Here is a 19,888-nt window from a genome sequence, read left to right as displayed (position 1 = left end):
TTAACTCACTGTGCTGAATGAATGACAGAGCAGAGACAGGAGGACGTCTGTGATGACCATATATGGACAATATAAAAATAGTTCCTGCAAGAGAAACGAAAGAGTCGATGAATGTACAGTTATAGATTTTGTGAAAGAGTCCCCCCACCCCCCCGCTGGAAAAACAAACATGAAGATTTTCCAAAACAAACTTAACCCGCTCTGATAGAAAGTGAAAACTGCAGAACACAGAGGACACAAGCGCTCCTCACATGTCACATTTTGTTTGACTTTATTTTAGTTTGACACTGACTTCTCACTGTGTAAGAAAGGTGCAGCAGAAAAAAAGTTCTCAGATCAAAGTTACACGTTGTTAAAATCAGTGGTTAATCAAGTCTGTTGATGGGTGGCAATGGATCAAACTGAAAATTCTGTGGTGATCTGTTGTCAGATCCACCTTGTGAGGTGACATGTTCTGACTTTTAATCCACATCTTTTTTCAAAGCCAAAAGTAGAGCAGGATGAGCAGCAGGTAGAGCAGAGACGGGATTATTTTTACAATCGCCACACTTTAGTTTAATTGCACCAAATCAAAAGAAAAATTCATTTTCACAAACTGGCACGTGCACGCAGAACCAAGAAACCAGGAAGGTCTCATGGTACTGAAGTGACACCTCAGGAAAATTTTCCATCATTCATCTCGAGACCAGAATCTAAACCTTGATCTGGAACAAAAAAATGCCCCAGCTTCTCAATGACATATTTTCAAAACGTTGGGGACAGTTTAGATTCCAGGATTTGACCAGCCTCTGAGAAAACAGAGCGGAGCTGTTTCTGTGTTGGAATAAACAGTTTATTAATGTGGGAAATAGAGGATTTGTGCTACAGTTACAGCCTCATCTGTTCACAGCTTGTCAGTGACGATCAGCCAAACCTGGATCTCAACACTGTACTCCCAAAGACGGACCCACCACTTCTTCTCTGCTTAAAGGTGCGTTTGATTTTGTGCGTCACTGCAAAGCAGGCAGGCTGAGTCAGCTCTCCTGCAGCAGCAGAAAGTATTTATTTTAGTGAGTACTTGTACCTACCTTAATTACTGCTAAGTCACTACAGCTCTACAGCTACAGTCAGGGTCATAAGTATTTGGACAGTGACAAACTTTTCAGCCTCTAAAAATGTAGGTGCATGATTAAACATGTGTATAGTTCCTGCACAGATCCTTAAACATGTTTAGGCTTTAGTTACAACTGACAAATCCACTGTCATGGTGTACAGAACCAACACTTTCCAAATTCTAGAGCTGACTCAAGTTTTGACCCTGTTATGTCTTTGCCCTGAACATGAGTAAAAATGATTGTTAGTAGCAGAATCTGGAATCTGGATCTGAACCTGCTCAGAAAAACTGAGATCTGGTCTCTGCAGCTCTTCTATGTGTGGGATCCAGCTGAATGGACCCAGTTCACAACAGGTCACGGTTTTCCATCAACACACACAAACACACACACACACACACACAAACACACAGAGAGAGAAAGCAGAAGACAACAAACAGAGGCTCTAATTAAGTTCTTGTTTAAGTCTAGGGGATTAGTTGTGTTTGACTAAAGCTGCAGATTCAGTCTTTGACCAGTTCTCCTCATACCACCTGTCCTGTGTCCTCATCATACACACCAACTCCATCACTGTCTGCCATCGGTTGTAATATTTCATCTTAAAAAGTGAAACAGAGATAAACAACACACATATCGCTGAGGTAACATGACCACGCTTTTCTCTTTTATATCTTTGTCTTTACCTGCGGTGGACATGTTGGGTGTCAAAGCAAACAAACATCTTAAGTGCTGTTGCTGCTGTTTGAGTGATGGCAGAGGAAGTTATAATCTCCATTTCTAGATGTATGTGAATTAATTTGATCTGTTGCCCAGTCCTACAGCTGAGTAGCCTCATTATGTGAAGATACCTGGGTCCACATGCTCTACATGACAGCTTTGCTCTTCTGAAGCCTACGGTGGCTTTGGTGAAACTAGTGCTGATTTCTCTGACTAACATCATTGAGAGTTTCAGTGGCAGGGAATTTTTCATCAAAGTCACATGACTCTCATTCTTCCTCGCAGCAACCAATATAGGAAGAGACTGCACACTTCTTTTTAGTTTATTGTAAAAGTGGTGAGGGCAGCTGACTCCTAGTTTCCCAGAGGCAAAGAAAACTAATCAGCAACCACACAGACCCTGTTTTCGTCTTTATTTGCAAGCCACAGTAGAACTATAAAAAAAACAGCATCTGAAATGGATCCACTAATAGACCCTTGGATTGGCTCCACTTTGATTCTGTAAGCTGGACATTAATCTGCTGTAGACAGGCAAGCTGGAAGCTTCATGAGTTTCCCTACAACAGACGCCGGAGGCCCAGAACTAGTGTGGACTCATCAGTAAATGGTCTAAATGGTCTGCACTTACATAGCACTTTTCTACCTATTGGCACTCAAAGCGCTTTACACTGCTTCTTATTCACCCATTCACACTCACACTCACAATCACAATCACAATCAAAATCACAATCACATATACACCGATGGGTGCCAACACTTACTGGGATTAGTGATGGTTCAGTGTCTTGCACTTCAACATGTGACTGGAGGAGCCAGTCACAACAACTGCAAGATTGGTGGACAACCGATGTACCTTCCTGCGCCACAGTCGCCCCATACCAGTACCCAGTACCAACAGTCAGTAAAGAAACAGAGCTGAAGTTATTTAAAACTGCTGAGGCCACTTACAAGTTCCCTAACCTTCCAACCATGCTAGCAGCCAGGGGTCCACCAGTTCCAGACTGAACCCAACATTTCAATTTCCTCAGTGCAGGAATCTGGAAATCAAGCCATATAGAGCTGCCAGCATGTCTGCAGACTGCTTCAGCTGGAAATGCATTTCTGCAGCTGTCAAACATCCAGAGCTGAGTTACAGCTGGGATGTAACCAAAAATATACAAAAGTATATGGATATGCATGACTCAAATAATTAGTGATGAGTTATTAGTAAGTTTACTCAGTCTATTTGAGGCCAATTTTCAATGTCACTGCTATTTCATCTTTCTGCAACCACAGCTCATTAGAAATATTTTTTTTCTTCCAGGAGACTGTCTTCTTATCCAAATCAGGGATAGGCAGTGTGAACACCGCAAGCTTCTTAAAAGGAGAGCTGCTGCTCGATGGAGACTTTCAGACTTTTAATCTGTGGTGTGAAGTAAAACAACGTCTGAGAGAGCAGGCAGAGTCAGGGAAACCAGGCCTTAAAAGGAAGTGTGGGAGAGGAGCCATGACGAGCTCTAAAGCATTTTATACCAGAACATCCTCCCCCCATCATTCCTCTGTCAGCTCAGATCTGTTGGTAAAACTCTGCAGACAACTCAGCATGTCCCTGTCACATTCAGATCCCATAAATCACTATTACAAACAGAAAACATGGTGAAAACCTTCATTCTGCTTTTAAGGCTGCACTTTTTCTCCAGTCTGTGTTGAAAAGACGTGAAATCACTCAGGTCTCTGAGTGAAGTAAGTGTTTAAATGCGACACGAACGGCGATAGACGGGTTTCCCATGGCAACAATTGAGAGCAGTTTTACCATCACAAAACCAATTCTGTTACTGAACAACAGTCTCAGGCTTGATGCTCTGTAGAAGGGAGGATATAGAGCTGGATCATAGAGATAAGAGCAGAGTTTCCACTGAAGGCAGACAGAGCAAACGGATATCGTACGGATCATGGAATACTCCGAACATTAAACACTCTGATTGAGCTCTGTCCAACCAGAACCAGAGTCTAACCACAAACCAACCATCCAGCATGAAATTTGATGTGGAAGAACAAAGCATGACCCTTTGAACGTGGTCGTTTTTTGTGAAAACATTTATGTGTGTCGTGGGTTTTACTGATCCTCATCTTGTTGTAGCTTGCAGGCTAATTTAACTTCATGATGTGAATCCCAGAGAAATTGCAGTGATCAAAGTGAACATGTACACATAGCTGAAGGCCTGGTGACTCATCGAAGAGAGACTGATCGGGGGGGGGCAGGAAGCAGAAAGACGGATGGGAAATGTGGTCTGAATGCGGAGAAGAGAGTGGTGGTTCACTGTGACAGAGGTAGGAATAATAATCTGACAGTGATGTACGTGCTGATGTTTCCAGTGATACACAAAGACACTGGAAATAGAAACCACAACCCTGTGTGTGTGTGTGTGTGCGCGCGTCTGTGTGTGTGGGAACCAGTGCTCCCAGCCTGCAGCTCCTTATTGGGACAAAAGGAAAGAGGCTGCTGCTGCTGCATATTTTGGAAACTCACTCTCTGAGGTCGGAGTCGACTTCTTGGACTTCTTGTCAGCTGGAGAGTTTTCTGCCGGGTCTGAAGGAGGACGAGAGACACAGACACAGAGAGAGAGAGTGTTAACGGTTTCCTTCAGATCCCAGGCCTTAATGCTTCATGTGTGTCCGACACTGACTAAATATTGTGTTCAGATTTAACTGAAATATGAGCCACATGTCAACAAGAAGGATGGGCAGAGACAGGCAAAAGCATCCCCACCCTCCCTCAGACTAAATGATAGAAAAACAACTGTCTGTTCAATTCTGACCAGAGTGTCTCTTTTGTTGGTCAGTGTGTTGACTGTGTCTATTTACTGCTGTTTGATGATGATGTGCTCAGGATGAATGGGACCAATACAAAGCTTTAAAAGTGATTACACTAATACAGGTACCTCTGAGGTGAGGGGTCACATGGCAGATGTCCAGCACTGGATGAACAGTTTTACACTGCTTTCTGTTATTGCTCAATCTGTATGAAAGCAGCCAACCAGGGTTTGTGTAGGAAGCAGTTAATTATAGGCAGAATAAAAAACAGAGAACTGAAGCTACAGGTTTCCCCCTTCAGCTTAAAAATCAGGATTTGTTTTTATTAAGAACCCAGAGTTCTGTACATTTAGGTCAGATGTTCAGATTTTTCTGAAAAACACCAATCAGCTTAAACCGAAATAGATCAGTGATAAAATCCATTATGAAACTGTAGCAGCAGAAATCCAAGTCAACATGCTTGTGGTTTAACAGAAGCTGGAGAAATTGTTTAGTGTAAAACCGGGTTTTAATGCTGTGCTCTGTGACCATGCAAACAGGAAATGCCTTCAGAACACAAAATTAAGTGTCTCCCTTTCATATTCTCATTTCTACCTCACTGTAATGATGCTGCTCTGTCAGTTGGTGAAACTGTTGTTACTGATGAATCTGTTTAGTTCTCTTTTCTAATATCCCATAAGCTTTAAAACAAACGCTTCATTCCAGAGACCATATCTGGTAAATTCAGGCCTGTTCATTGACTCTAATTACAGGAAACCAGCAAACCGCTGAGGGATTCTGAGAAATGAGCAGGAGTGGTGATCTATGCGGTTGTCTTTTTGATTCTTCAGATGTGCTCACAGTTGATGTACATGTAGACAGATGTTTCGGTCATTAGGTTGTTTCAGGTTATAATCTGTTGTAGGAGGAAAAGACCTACAAAAATGATGTGCAATGGACCTAAAACTTGTATTTATCAGTCTTCAGACTTAATCGATTCCAAGCATATAGTTGATACCAGCTTCAACATAAACTCTGTTGCATGTGTTCAACCATTAACTAACTCACTAAAACGGTCTTCTTCCAGTAAAAAAAGGAAAAATGGTGCAAACACAGTAAATAGGGTTAAATAACAATAAGCATGGCCATGGCCCCAAAGCAAAGACTTTGACGCAGGCCGCCTGTTGAGTTTTCCAATCACAGAGCAGAGCTGGATGTAGAGATTAATGTCACCAATTACGTCTGCAAACACTGAAGGTAACATTGAGGAGCTGCTCATTCTTAGCAAGTCAAATACAGCCCAGTAAAACCAAAAGTGATTATCTTTCACATTTAAATGGTTCCATTAGAAACAGATGTTAACTTTCTGTTTTTTCTTTTCCAAATATTGTTCTGTAATTAATCATATTTATGGATGTACCTAGGAGTTATAAATATTGTAATAATACATTTTATGTATACAGCATTTTTCAAAGAAAGATAGATTACCAAAACAGATTGGACACTAAGGTTACACAAATACACAGCAGCAAATTAATTAAAAACAGGCTTATAATAGTAGCAACAAAGCATAATTACAAAGCATAGTAAGAAAAAGAAACAATGACATTTTCAATTTTCTTTCCCAAACACTGCTGTTAGTATGTGTGTGAGGAAAGATCTGGGAGTGAGGTTTGTTACAATGCAGCAGTGATTTAAAAATGCGAAATTCTTACCGTCCACTAGGACCATACAGGAGCATTCAGCTTTCCCTGCCAAGTTCTCTGCCCTGCATTTATACTCTCCTTCATCCTCTGGTAGAGCTTTGTCTATCGTCAGAGAGCACAGGCCACCTGAAAAACAACACAAAGACTCAGTGTATCAGGATGTCAGCCAAAGATAGGACTTGGTGTTTGAGAGTAAATGGTTACGGTGATTAACCGTAAGGGTACTACCCCAGGGTTCTATGCTCTGCCCACTTCATTTAGGTGTTAATGCAGGTGTACATTAATAAATCAGACTTGTCATTGTGACATACAGAAGGCATTGTGAAAATGTATACACATCCAAACTTTGTTTTGTTTTATCTGGACCTATGCAAAGTAGATGAATTCCAATGTCCTATCCTGTTAGTCAGGTGCTCAGGTTTCAAGTTCAGATTCATAGAAGCATTTGATAACAAATCCATTGATACTGGTCCATGCATTTGTTACCTCTAGGTTGGACTACTGTAATTCCCTACTTTCAGGATCCCCCAGTAACTCCCTAAAGAGCTTGCAATTAATCCAAAATGCTGCAGCAAGAGTGCTGACTGGAACTAGCAAGAGAGATCATATTTCACCTTCACTAGCTTCTCTCCATTGGCTTCCAATTAAATGTAGAATAGAATTTAAAACCCTGCTTCTTACATATAAAGCTCTGAATGGTCAGGCTCCATCATATATAGAAGACCTCATAGTACCATATCATCCCAGTAGACCACTTCGATCTCAGAATGCAGGCCTACTTGTGGTTCCCAGAATTTCCAAAGGTAGAATGGGAGGTAGAGCCTTTAGCTATCAAGCTCCTCTCTTGTGGAACCAGCTCCCAGTTCAGATTCAGGAAGCAGACACCCTCTCTACTTTTAAGTCTAGGCTTAAAACCTTCCTCTTTAATAAAGCATATAGTTAGTTATAGTTATGCTGCCATAGGCTTAGACTGCTGGGGGACCCACCCCCCGATGCACTGAGCTCCTTTCCTCCTCTTGACCATCTCTCCTCTGCTCTCACCCCACAATTGTCACCACTGTATGTCATTAACTCTGTGTGTTCTCTCCCGTAGTTGTCTTTGTCCTTCTCTGTCCCCCTCTCTATGTCCCTTTTCTGCAGGTGTCCCCCGGCTTTGAAGCTGTGTGTCTTCCAGCGTGCAGCTACTGGTCCTACCAATCTGCCCGATGTTTTGTTTTTGCTTTTTGTTGCTCTGTTCTTTTCTCTCTTCCCTTTCCACTCACCCCAACCGGTCGAGGCAGATGGACGCCCACCCTGAGCCTGGCTCTGCTGGAGGTTTCTTCCGTTAAGAAACGGAAAGAGGCGAGTGCAAGCAGGATGGAACAGGTGGAAAAAAGTGTCAGGTGTGTTGAGTGATAAAAGAGTGTCAGCGAGAATGAAAGGAAAGGTGTTCAAGACGTTGGTGAGACCAGAGATGTTGTTCAACTTAGAGACAGTGGCACTGAAGAAAAGACAGGAGGCAGAGGTGGAGGTAGCAGAGCTTAAGATGTTGAGGTTCTCTTCGGGAGTGACGAGGATGGACAGAATCAGGAATGAGGACATCAGAGGGACAGCTCATGTTAGATGTTTTAGAGATAAAGTCAGAGAGGCCAGATTGAGGTGGTTTGGACATGTTCAGAGGAGAAACTGTGAATATATCGGTAGAAGGATGCTGAGGTTGGAGCTGCCAGGCAGAAAGTCTAGAGGAAGATCAAAGAGGAGATTTATGGATGTAGTGAGAGAGGACATGAAGTTAGTTGGTGTGAGAGAAGCAGATGCAGAGGACATGGTTAGATGGAGGCACATGATTGGAGACCCGTGAAAGGGAATCTGGTGTAAACAGTCATATGAAAAAGCAGCGGTGGTGTTGACAAAAACAAACATTGCCAACTGATTTCAAAACAACCTGAAAACATTCAGATTGAATAAAAACGTCCAAACACCTCTCCTAGCATTCACAGCTCTGTAACAGTGTCATCATCGTCATCATCATCAATGTTTGTGTCCTGGTCACAGCTGTTTGGGGATAGTTCAGTGACCTCTGACCTTTAACAAACACACAGAGTGCTGGATCAGGGGCTGTACTGCAGAATGAAATAACAGGAGGGGGATTACTGCTGTCTCACTCACGGGGAATCCTCATGGTTCAGGAACACACACACACATGCACAGATATAGCAGCTGGTCTTTAGAGAGCACCAGGCAGCACTGTGTGTCTTTTTGTCTCTGTTGGGACATTTACGAATGAGTCAATTTGGTATGGACCAAAAGTGGACTCCTGGACCTGAAAAACATCCTGGACCTGAAAAACATCCTGCTGCTTCCTACAGGATAATATCACACAGGTCATAAAGACACCAAAAAACACTAAACCACCACAAAGAAACACAGTAGTTCCCTTGTCCTTCAAGACACAGAAAACGGATATTGGCTCAATAGAAAATACATTTGTTAACTGATGATTAAATAAATGAATAATTATTGTGGTTCTTAGAGTGAGAATCAAAGACAGGTACAGGAAACATTAAAAATTAACCATAGAATCAACACACACAATCACACTTATCATAGAAGATAGGAAAAGCAATCCTTTATCAATACAATGTAAGACAATAATTTAAACTCCATCTGAGGTCTGATTCAGAACTAATTGTTGCCTAAAATATATTAAATTTTTACAAATATACAGAATTATAATATATAAATTATATAAATGTACTTCATTAGGTACACCAGCGTATTTCTTATTTCATTATATGGTAAAAATGTATTCTATAGATTTATTGAGTTGGGAACATTATAAGTATTATAGTTCAATGGTCTTGTTAATGATCGACTATACTCACAGCTGGAACAATATAAAGTATTTCTTCACAAGAGACGTATTATTATCAGTACATTTATTAACCATTAATTATATGTTTATATTTGAACTATGACTAATCAGAAATAAATCATCACTGTTAGTGAGTCACATCAGACAAACAAAAGCATATACTGAAGATAAAAGATTTTTTGTCTTTATTGCTGTTAACTGATTTTCTCTGGGTTCAAACTATTAAACTGAAAATTATTAAAATTATTTAATAATTCAAATAAAACCCTAAAACTGGTAGAATTTCCCTTTAACTAAGGCTTTTCTGCTGATTGAAGCTGGACCTCCTGAGTATAATAACTGTGTGTGTGTGTGTGTGTGTGTGTGTGTGTGTGTGTGTGTGTGTGTGTGTGTTTGTGTAAAGTGATCTGTTCCAAATAAAACACCAGTGATGGTCACACATCACATCGTGCTGCTCTATTGTTTCAGATCTGAGTTCTATTAATAGAGACTGAATCCTCTATCAGCAGTTGTTCACCATAAAACAGTCACTGCTCTGTGTGTGTGTGTGTGTGTGAGAGAGAGAGAGCCCTCTGACCTTCATTAGCAAGGACGATGAACTTGGACGCCTTGATGACCTTTCCATCCAGTGTCCAGGTGACGGTGGTATCTGCGGATTCCGAGGCTTCGAGGCGACAGTGCAGCCGGAGCTGCTGCCCGTCCAGAACAGCCACGTTGCTCAGTTTCTCAACAAACTGTGGCGCCTTCCCTTTTCCTCCTCTGCTCTCCTTATTAATAATCTCTCCATCCACACAGTTGTTCACCACTGGCTTCTCATTCTCCCCGTTCTTCTCTGGACTCGTGGGTTTCTTCTTGTTGGTGAGGACAGAGCGAAAGTCTGCCGGGTTCTTTCCTGGAGTTTCTGCCGGTTTGTTGCCGTTGCTGCCAGCGGTGCCCTTCTTCCCGAGCACAGAGCGGAAGTCCACCTGCTGCGAGGAGTTCACCTTGCGCTCCTCATCCGTCTTGGGTTTGACGCCCTTGAGGTTGGCCTTAAAATCCATGTTTTGGCGGTGGAAGTGTGCAGTGGTGGTGGGGCCAGCCTCTCTCGGCTCCTCTCCCTGTTTGGGTTTCACAGCTTGGTGTCCTAGCAGCTCCTCTGCACCACGCTCTCTGGTGTCCACGCAGTGTCTCAGGAGGCCTGGGGGGATGGCAGCGACCTGGTCCTGGTCGCCCTCCTTCTTCTTCTCCTCCCTGTGCAGGTGCAGGCTCTTGCTGCACTCCTGTTTGGCCTCCTGCCACTGGCGACTGACACCAGCTCTGCGGCTGCTGTTGCTCCTCTGATCCACGCCTCCTCCTCCTCTCAGCACCACAGCCGCCCCAGCTCCTCCTCCTCCTGCTGCAGGGCTGAGTGAACAAACACATACACGGATGGAGCGAAAGAGAGAGAGAGAGAATAAACAATGCTGGGTTAAAGTCCCCCTGGAGCAAGAGGGGTGTTCCTACCCCTTACAGATGGGTTGGGGGAAGAGAGAGTGAGGGAGACAGCAAGAGAGGGACAAGGGGAGGAAAAAGGCCTTGACTCTAAATGTACATGTTACATCACATGTGACTCGACTGCCCTTATAAGGACTCAGACCCAGAACTGAACACATGTAAACACTGAAACTCTGAGGACTCCCTCCCACATCCCCCACCTATGACTGCACTGCTGTCCCAGTGTTCCCAGTTACTTTACATAACTGGGATATCCTTCACAATCTTTCCTCTAAAATCAGAGTGAAAATTGTCACTGTAGAAAACTCTGGATCTGACTGGTTTGGATTAGAGAAGCTTTAGGGAATTTCTGGATATAGGACAGACAGACGGATGGATGGATGGGGAGGGGTGGGACAAAAAAGGGGGGGAGGAGGACCTGCCCACACTGTACATAACCACGTAGTATACTGTATGTATGGAAAGTAACTTATTACATTTAGAGTTTATCCCAGTACTCTCTGTACCACATGTTTCACAGACACTGACTCTTGTTGCTTTCCCTGTGGATACACGTTTTTTACTTGTACATACTCACATACTTAACATACATCAAGATAGATAGAGAACTGGCTTCATGATATGGAAAAACTTTCCCTCTAATGCTAACATTGACAAAAAGAGTGAGCAGGGGTCTGACTTAAAAAAAAAAAAAAAACATTTTTGTTTGCAAATTGTGTTCACCGTTGGTTTCCATTCTACACAGTGCCTGAACTTTTCTGAAATGGGGTCTTAATTGAAGCATGGTGCAGAGCAACTTTAGGCTCTGCATCCGTTTTTGACCTGTTGACCTGAAAACACTTGAAGATAAATCTAATGTAGATTCAGAAAAATATTAAAACTCAGCAGGTCAGTGTTTAGATGAAGGATGTCCTACCTGTTGTCCTGTTGTCCTCTTGTCTGGTCTTCTTCAGTGACAGATAACCTGGACACAGCACTGCACTCCCCAACATGGTTCCTGAATCACACATTCAGAGTTAATGTCCATCTGACACAGTTGAACAGTTTCCTATCGTCTGCATAGACTCTGATACAGCAGTAAGTGTTCATAGGTACTGCAAATCCTAATGTACACTAAATATTCCCTGTACCTTACTTTATAATACAGTGTGACCATGGCCCAGAGGCCGGAGAGACTAAGGTGGGTACCAAGTGTCCTAACCCAATATCTGTAGTACTACACCCTAAAATAACCAGATTACATAAGGATACTATTCCTAATCATTGAACCCTAATCTTTTCCGATCTGTCAGGGACTGATGTTGAGTCAAAAGTTGAGTGAAAAGTATAATTACTTCTTTGTCTGATAGTTTATGCACTAAACAGTATATAAGTAGAAATGAGAAGTAAGCATTTCATCAAACCTGAATTAATTTGAACTGTAGTGTTGATATCTAGCTCGGTACAGAAAACAAATTAATTTAAAGTAAATATAGAAAAACCAGAGGGGCATGCAGAGGGGCATGCTGCCCCATGCTGCTTGCATACATACAAACTGCCTGGATCAACTGTACAGTGTGGTATAAATACAGCAGTACTACAGAGTCTAAACACACACTGTACTGCAGCTTTCACTCTTTTTTCAGCAGACTGTGGCATTAACTATCAATTGTACTCCAAAACTATTCTCAAAAAAACTACGTTTTTTTAAATGAGGAGGTAAAAACATGGTGTACTACATAATGTCAAAGGGGGGGATTTATAGGTGGGGGAGGGGTGGTGTTTCCTCTTCCAGTTTAATCCACAGTTCATCTACCCACTGTAGATCACTGAGGATTATTTCAGCTGCTGGTTGGGGTTTAATCAAACTCTCACCTTAGGCTGATCATGTAGTCTCCGGTATGGTGTTTCTTAACTCTCCTGAAGAAAAAGCAGAACACGACATTACGTTAACATCAGATCCTCTGTGGTCCCTGATCTAAAGACACAATAACAGAAAACTGTCAACCTGATGAGCAGTGAGACCACGTCCTCCTTCTGTAGCAGCTCGTAGTCTCCTCCAGAGGTCAGAGGTTGGCTCTTGTTGGCCCTAGTCCAGGTGTACTGGGGAAACGGGTTTCCGGCAATGGAGCAGGAGAGTAGCACATGCTGACCAACCACGGCATTCAACGGTTTGGGTTTGGTGATGAACCAGGGCTGCACACCGTTCTGAGGCTCTGACAGAAAACCAGTATAACCATAGTTTTAGCTGGGAACCAGCTGCTCTGATACTGGATCACTTGATGTTTGTTTTAGTCTGTTGTAATCTTGAAAGTTGATGATATTTAGAAAGCTTTTAACTTGTCACTCATTTTCACTTTCATTTTGTTTGTGGTGGCCAACAAATATTTTGATGAAATTAACTGGTTGTGATTCTGTGGTTACCCTCCACAGTGAGTTGGGCCTGGGTCTGGTCCTCTCCATAGGGATTCCAGGCTCGGCAGCTGTAGGTCCCGGTGTCCTCAGGGAAAACCTCCTGGATCAGCAGCGTGCAGCGGTTCTTCTCCCGCAGCAGGTGGAAATCTTCTGACTCCATCACCTCGTGCCCATCATGTAGCCACACCACCTGAGGAGTGGGTTGACCTGAGGACCACAACCACATCATTAGTACATTCAGCTGGTTTTTCCTGGGTTACTGGACTAATTTGTTCAGTTCTAATGAAGTCAAGTCTCAGAATAGAGCTGATGGATAGTTGTCTGAGGAAACTGTGAGGACCCCAAACCCTACAACAAGTCTTTAAAGGGGGGAAGGAGAAGACAAAATGTCCTCATAGCCATGGACACACACACACACACACACACACACACACACACACACTCAAAGGAAGTGAGGAGGCAGGAATCGTCAGTCTGTACAAATCTCATCTCTGCCGTATCACTGAAATTCAGATAGGAAGTACAGCAGACAGACAGGTGGGGGGTTATACCACTCAGCTCCACCGCCAGGCTCACTCTGCTGCCGTCCATCACCTTCAGATCCTTCAGGTGGCTGATGAAGCGTGGAGCTGCTGCAACCTCATATCTGTGAGCTGGCAACCAGCCTGCAATAACACATGAAGAAGAAAATTACATTTATAAAAATGTAAGATTGCTCTTTTAAGTGTTGTACATGCAGCACAGCAACTGTGCTGAGATGGTTATGTACTGCAAACATGATCATATACTGCAAACGTGGTAATGCACTGCACGCTGCTGAGTGGGGTCCTGGCAGCAACTGAGGCGATGTTATGCTGCTTTGCTTGGTTTAGTGAAAAGAGTCTCATAGGGCACAAAGCAGAGTACATAGCACTGCTCTGAGAGCTGAAAATGTCACAGTCCTGTCCCCGTGTTTAAGTTATCTAGCTTTATTTCCTGTTTTGGCTTTTATTTTATTGATCCTCCTGTGACTCTTCCTGTGAGTCTGTTTGCTGTCTTTACCTTCCTCATTTTGTCATGATTTGTTTCACCTGTTCCCCTGTCCTTATATACCCTGCTTTCCCTAGTGTTCTCTGCCGGCTCGTATTATGTGTTAGTGTGTGTTAGCACGCTGTCTGCATTCTTCACAAGTTTGTCTGCCTGATCCCTGTCCCAGCTCTGTCAAGGTTTTTGGTCTATGGTTTGGTCACTCCTTGTTATGTGGTTTTGTTGTTCCTAGTTATGTGGTTTGGTTCTCCTTTGTTAGGTTTGCATTAGTTTATTAGTTTATTTATTTACTGTTTAGTTAATTTGTCCCTGTTAATTTACCCTTTTACCTGAGTATTAGAATTAGTTAAGTTCTAGTCTAGTCCCTGAATGTACCCTGCCTTGTGTTTAGTCTTGTATGTGTGCACCCCGCTGTTTGAATAGCTGTTTTAGTCTGTCGGTTACCCTGTATGTGTTTAGTTTGTTGTTTTGTTACCTTAAATTTAGTAAGTTCTTTACCCTCCTCCTGTGGAGTGATTTTTAGTTGTGTTAACCCTCCTTTTTCTTTATAAATAAATACCCATCTCTTTATGCCTCCTCTTGCCGTCTCCTTACTTGGGTCCTTGCTAAAATACTTATACTAACCGTAACAGAAAATGCCTGGTCTGAACAGGCTTACAGACTGTCAAACAGTTTGACAATCAAAGCAAAAGTATTTGGACACTTGTTGAGACACCACCTTCAGATAAACTGTGTTTATACACAGTAGTGAGGTTGTAAACATGAATAATGAAGTGAAAACTCAAGAGCCTGCTTCTCACAGAGACGACACTGCAGACTCATGCGGACTGTAGGTGACATTCACCTGGTAATGCAGCATCACACTCTTGTTGTATTCGTGTTAGCCAGATGTTCTGATTCACCATCCCCTTCAATGTTACGTTACATGGTTTTTGTTCACTATTCTCTGCTGGAGGCCTGACCTTGGATTCATAAAGTCTCTATTTACACTATAAGAATGGAGGAAGCAGCTCAGGAGTTACCTAACACCTGCACGAGGACAAAGAGAAGACAAATGAACTCAGAGCTGGATGGTGCAATAATGTCCTCAGCAGAAACAAACCCTGACCGACGGCAGACAACACCAGAGTCAAAGTGTAGTAGTCACCTCTTTCTCTCGCTGGAGAGGCACCACAAAGGTTTAACTACGATTGTATTATAGACAGATGTCCACTTGTTTTCACAGAAACAGTAGTGAACATGACCTTAGCTAGGAGTTGTGTGTCCTTGCTTTTAGCTCTGTCTTTGGTCTCCACCAAAGATCCACTTTTTATCAAAGAGGATAGGGAACGAAGCAGTTGTCAGAGCTTTATAAGGACGGGGGAAAATGGACGAGCAGCAGGAAATGCCCAACTGAACACGCACAGGGAAATATCAGGAGATTCCCAGAGACTGACCCACTTGAACTTTGTCCAACGTCCCTGACTCCTGGCTCTATTTACATAATTTATGTTAGTGTGGCTGAAATAGGTGTTTTATTCTTTACATCAGTATGAAAAACAGGTGGAGGACAGAGTGTGAAACTAATCTGAGAGAAGATGTCAATGCATACACAAACTCACTCCAGCTGTGTTTAGAGTAGACGGAGGGAGACTGCGTGAGGACAAAAGGACACAGTGTCCACTGCCTATGATAATCCAAGAGACCAGACGTTGTCCTCACAGTGATTCAGTGATTGTCTAAAGATCCATGAACCACTGCAAACAGCAGCTGATCACAGAGAATTCACATACTGATTATGAGACAGTTGGACTCATACAGGAAAAGACACTGCATCTAAACTCATTAAATCCACTATATGTTAATAACATGAGCAATCTAATTTGTGGAATTAGATCAGTGTGGTAACAGAAATGTCTTAATTAAAAGGGTGAGGTTCAGAAACCCCATGCTGACGTATTGGAAAGCTCCCTGACCTTTGACTTGGACTCGGACCCCACTCTCTGCTCTCCCGTGACAGTTCTTGGCCACACACACGTACACGCCTTCATCACGCCACGATGCGTTCTGGACGCTTAGCTTGGCCACACCTCCTACATATGAGGACAAGGCTCTGGCAGAAACAGGACGTCCTGATGGTGGAAAGAAGACACCATCATCACGACCATCACATTACCATGAATTATCCATAAGTCAAAATGTATTTGGACAGTGGCACCATCATGTTGGCTCTGTACTGAAGGTGTTTAAAGTGTTGACTGGCAGCTTTTCTGATGCCTTTATTTAATGATGCTGAGTGAAGGACCAGACATGAAACACAGAAGAGAGGAAACTGCATTCACGTGACATAACAATTTTACTATTGAGATGACTTGGCTTCAAGAAAAAAACTGTACAGACTGTGGAGGAAATACAAACATTTTTAGTTACAGACACTGAATTTTTAGGGTCTCAAAAAAATTTGGACCATATGTTCAGTATGTTGCTGTTCTTATCTTTTTATGCTGGAGGCATTATGTTTTCAGGTACTAAATATCTCTGTCCTCTACTAGACTTGGTGTATTTTTAAAGCTACACTTTCCTCCCTTTCTTTGATTTATCTGCTTTGTCTTGTTACCAACCTTTCTGCTTCTCTGTATGTGCACTGTGCTGAGGCAAACTTGGTTTTGTTCTGGTGCAGGAGCTAAAGAATCAGTCTTGAGCTGTTGCAGTTGATTTCTGCAGAACCGTGCTAAACTGTAAGATTTGACACATCTCTACCTGCTTTATGGGGATAAAACTAATGTAAAAACTGTGACTTCCTGCTGTTCTGAAACAGCTATAAAACATCTGGAGTCCCACAAAGTGACGGGTGGATTCCCACTCGATGTCCTTCTTGGGCTGACTTCACTCTGTGTGTGTGTATGTGTTCACTGCAGCAGCGTGTTTTGTCTTTATATGGTTGCCAGATCTCATATTTGTTTCTCTCTCTCTTTCTCTCTCTCTCTGCTGTTTCTATTAATTCTCTCTTCACTGTTTCTTCCTGTTTCTTCTGTTACCAGAATCCACTTTCAGTTTCTGTATGTCTGCAGGTTTTTGTGGTTTTGTGTTCAGTTTTTCTGTGATTAGTCTCATGAACTAAACACTGACAAAAGCTGATTAACTGTACACTTTCTGCTGAAGGGAATTTAAGCAGTTTTCTCTCACTTTGGTCTTGTTTGCTCAAAGGGCTTTAGTCAAGAAAAAAGTCAATAAATAATTATACTGTTCTGCATAAACTATAATGAAATCACTGAAGCTATAGAAAACAGATTTCTAAACCATAACTTCAGTGTTTCAGATCATGTCTGCTTCACTTAGTAGTGTTTAAGGAGCAGCAGTAGGCTGTTCTTGGGCATTCCCGGGGTAGGGTCTGATAGGCTTCTCGTAGATTGTCCTATGTTATTGCTGAGGATGTGTTTGGGCTTTTTGCAGCCTGAGAGGCAACACCCTGGGTTGCAAAGTACCAACACAGTTCCTTAGGGCCATCGTAGTGAAGAGCTTTAACATGCCTATGTCTGCTCATTATGTGTCAAAGGCAACCTATTAAAGCCATATGATGTTGTGCCCTGAGATGACTTGTTGATGAATTGGCGCTATATAAATAAAGTTGAATTGAATGTCACTAATGACATCATCAGTACACAGACACATCACAAACACACATTACATAAAACAATTACATTACACAAAGACGCACATTACATAATACAAATAACTAAACTGTGGAACCTTGGTAGCTCATACAGTCTTAGTCTGGTTACATGGACTCTGTAAAGCTCTATGTATTTAAACATATCAATCAAATATCTGTTATAATGGATGAAGTGTGTGTGTTTTTCAGGAAAGGTTTGGGAACCCCTGCTGTTTTAATGTAACACACTGACCATTGTGCAGCCAGCAGATAGTTAGAGCAGGTTTTCCCTCTACAGAGACCTGCAGGCTGATGCTCTGACCCTCAGTAACCCAGCAGTCCTGCATCTCGCTGAGGAAGACTGGAGGCTGGGACACAGCTAAAGGACAGGACAGACAGTCAGAGTAAAAGACAGTAAAATACAAAGTGTAGAACACCATAGAATAAAGCTGATAAGTCTCACCGTGGACCCTGAGTGTCCATGTTGCAGAGTCGACAGTCTGTCCATCAGCAGTGATCAGGTGACACGTGTACGTCCCCTGATCCAGCTGTCTTACTTTCTCCATGGTGAGAGTCAGTTGGGAACCGTTCTGTCTCTGCTCCAGACCCGGTCCAGTTCTCACTGGTCCCCCATCCTTCAGCCAGGTTACAATAGCAACGGCAGCAGAGGAGACTGAGGGTGAGCGAAAGAGGTGATCAGCAGTCGAGGTATTAAATCAACGTGTAATGGCGGCCCCCTACAGGCTGAATATTGTCATTACATGTCAATGACCAGAGACACCAGCATCACATCCAATGACTTTTACTGTTGGCAGTGTTACATACAGGTAAACTTTGTATTTTAACCACTGTGTGTTAAAAAGCTTTTATCTCCCACCCAGTTATTTCCACTTTAATGTAAACTCAAAATAAAGCTAAGAGTTTGATGTTTATTCAAATTAACTGTACTTTAACACAGGGCCCATGGTTACCCCAAATTGGTTGGCCATGTCAACGAGACCCCCCCCCATGAATTTTCACTGCCTGTCCGCTAATATGCGTGCAATAAATATATCTTATTAATATTTACTTTGTTTTACATTGTTTTATTCACTTTTACCCTTACTTAGAATTTAACAAGCAAAGGTGCTGCATGAGAAATAAATACCCAAATATTATTTGTGTGTGCATGTAACAGCTTCAAGATCCTCTGAAGGAAGCTTGACACATCAGTGTTCTAGATTTACAATTTTATTTTATAAACAGGGTAGCATGGGGTGGTCAGTATGCACACACGGACAGACTCCCTCCTACCTCTTCATTTACGGTGTCTCCCAGCCTTTTTATTTTATTTTTTTTACATATACATAGCAATACTTTTATGCTCAGCATATTAGGCTCTCAAATATGACTTACAAACATGATTTCTACCATGTGCACAAAATACAGCTACATGCACACACCAAACCTCTTGCCACTGTTCCAGACAACATTTCTATGGGAAACACTGCAGTGTCTGAAGAACAGAAATCAGTAACACATTTTCCCCAGAAATGTAAGAGCCTCTGTCTCTACCGCTTACGTTTAGACTAAAATTCATCCGACCATGATTTACAACCACTGTATTAAAATCCCCCAATAGCACAGGACTTTTATAATTGTACTTTTCAGCCGTGGAAAAAAATGGACAAAATGTCAGACAATACAAATTTACACAGGTCCCTTTAATAGAACACATTCTGACCAACAGTTTTCTAGACAAAATTTTCACAATTATAAAAATATACATATTTTAAACAGATAGCCAATAATACAATCATAGAAAGAATAAGTTAATAACTAAACCCACCCACAGGTATCAACAGAGCTCTTTCAAAAGTAATTAATTTTACTTCGGTCTGATTTATGGAGGCAGGTTTAACAGATACACTAACCAGTTACCTCGGCAGGTGAACGTGACCTGTCCTCCCTCTGTGGCCTCCTGGTCCAGAGGAAAGGCCTCAAACCACAAGTTGGACCCTGACCTCTTGAAAGCCCTGAAACATAACAGATGTTGTGTTCCAGATGTTTAACTCCATTACACACATTAACAGGGACAAAATTACAACAGTTTAAACTTACAAGCAAAAATAAAACAAGTGAGGGCTGTTCCTTGTACCTCACTTGTAATTCACTTTGGATAAAAGTGTCTGCTAAATGACTAAATGTAAATGTAATTGTTCTGTTATCAGTAAAAATGTTATGC

At 42.2% G+C, this 19,888-nt stretch overlaps 1 protein-coding gene across 5 annotated transcripts in view; it reads right to left on the bottom strand.

Annotated features, from left to right (window-relative positions):
* Positions 1-19,888, bottom strand: part of mylka (myosin, light chain kinase a) — a 61,355-nt gene that overhangs the window by 24,916 nt on the left and 16,551 nt on the right. For 4 of the 5 annotated variants that reach the window (XM_067516927.1, XM_067516925.1, XM_067516926.1 and 1 more), the window contains 12 exons: positions 19,585-19,679; positions 18,128-18,337; positions 17,918-18,043; positions 15,989-16,144; positions 13,559-13,672; positions 13,017-13,214; positions 12,601-12,808; positions 12,468-12,512; positions 11,530-11,610; positions 9,718-10,523; positions 6,296-6,412; positions 4,318-4,377 (listed from right to left, as the gene is read on the bottom strand). In XM_067516927.1, coding sequence (XP_067373028.1) covers positions 4,318-4,377; positions 6,296-6,412; positions 9,718-10,523; positions 11,530-11,610; positions 12,468-12,512; positions 12,601-12,808; positions 13,017-13,214; positions 13,559-13,672; positions 15,989-16,144; positions 17,918-18,043; positions 18,128-18,337; positions 19,585-19,679 — 2,216 coding nt within the window. The remainder of the gene's footprint in view (positions 1-4,317; positions 4,378-6,295; positions 6,413-9,717; positions 10,524-11,529; positions 11,611-12,467; positions 12,513-12,600; positions 12,809-13,016; positions 13,215-13,558; positions 13,673-15,988; positions 16,145-17,917; positions 18,044-18,127; positions 18,338-19,584; positions 19,680-19,888) is intronic. The other variant, XM_067516928.1, reaches the window with a different exon arrangement.

This window comes from Channa argus, chromosome 9 (genome assembly GCF_033026475.1).
Source record: "Channa argus isolate prfri chromosome 9, Channa argus male v1.0, whole genome shotgun sequence".
Taxonomy (NCBI): domain Eukaryota; kingdom Metazoa; phylum Chordata; class Actinopteri; order Anabantiformes; family Channidae; genus Channa; species Channa argus.
Note: the sequence above shows the minus strand (reverse complement) of the source record. Positions and strands in the feature narration are given on the sequence as shown.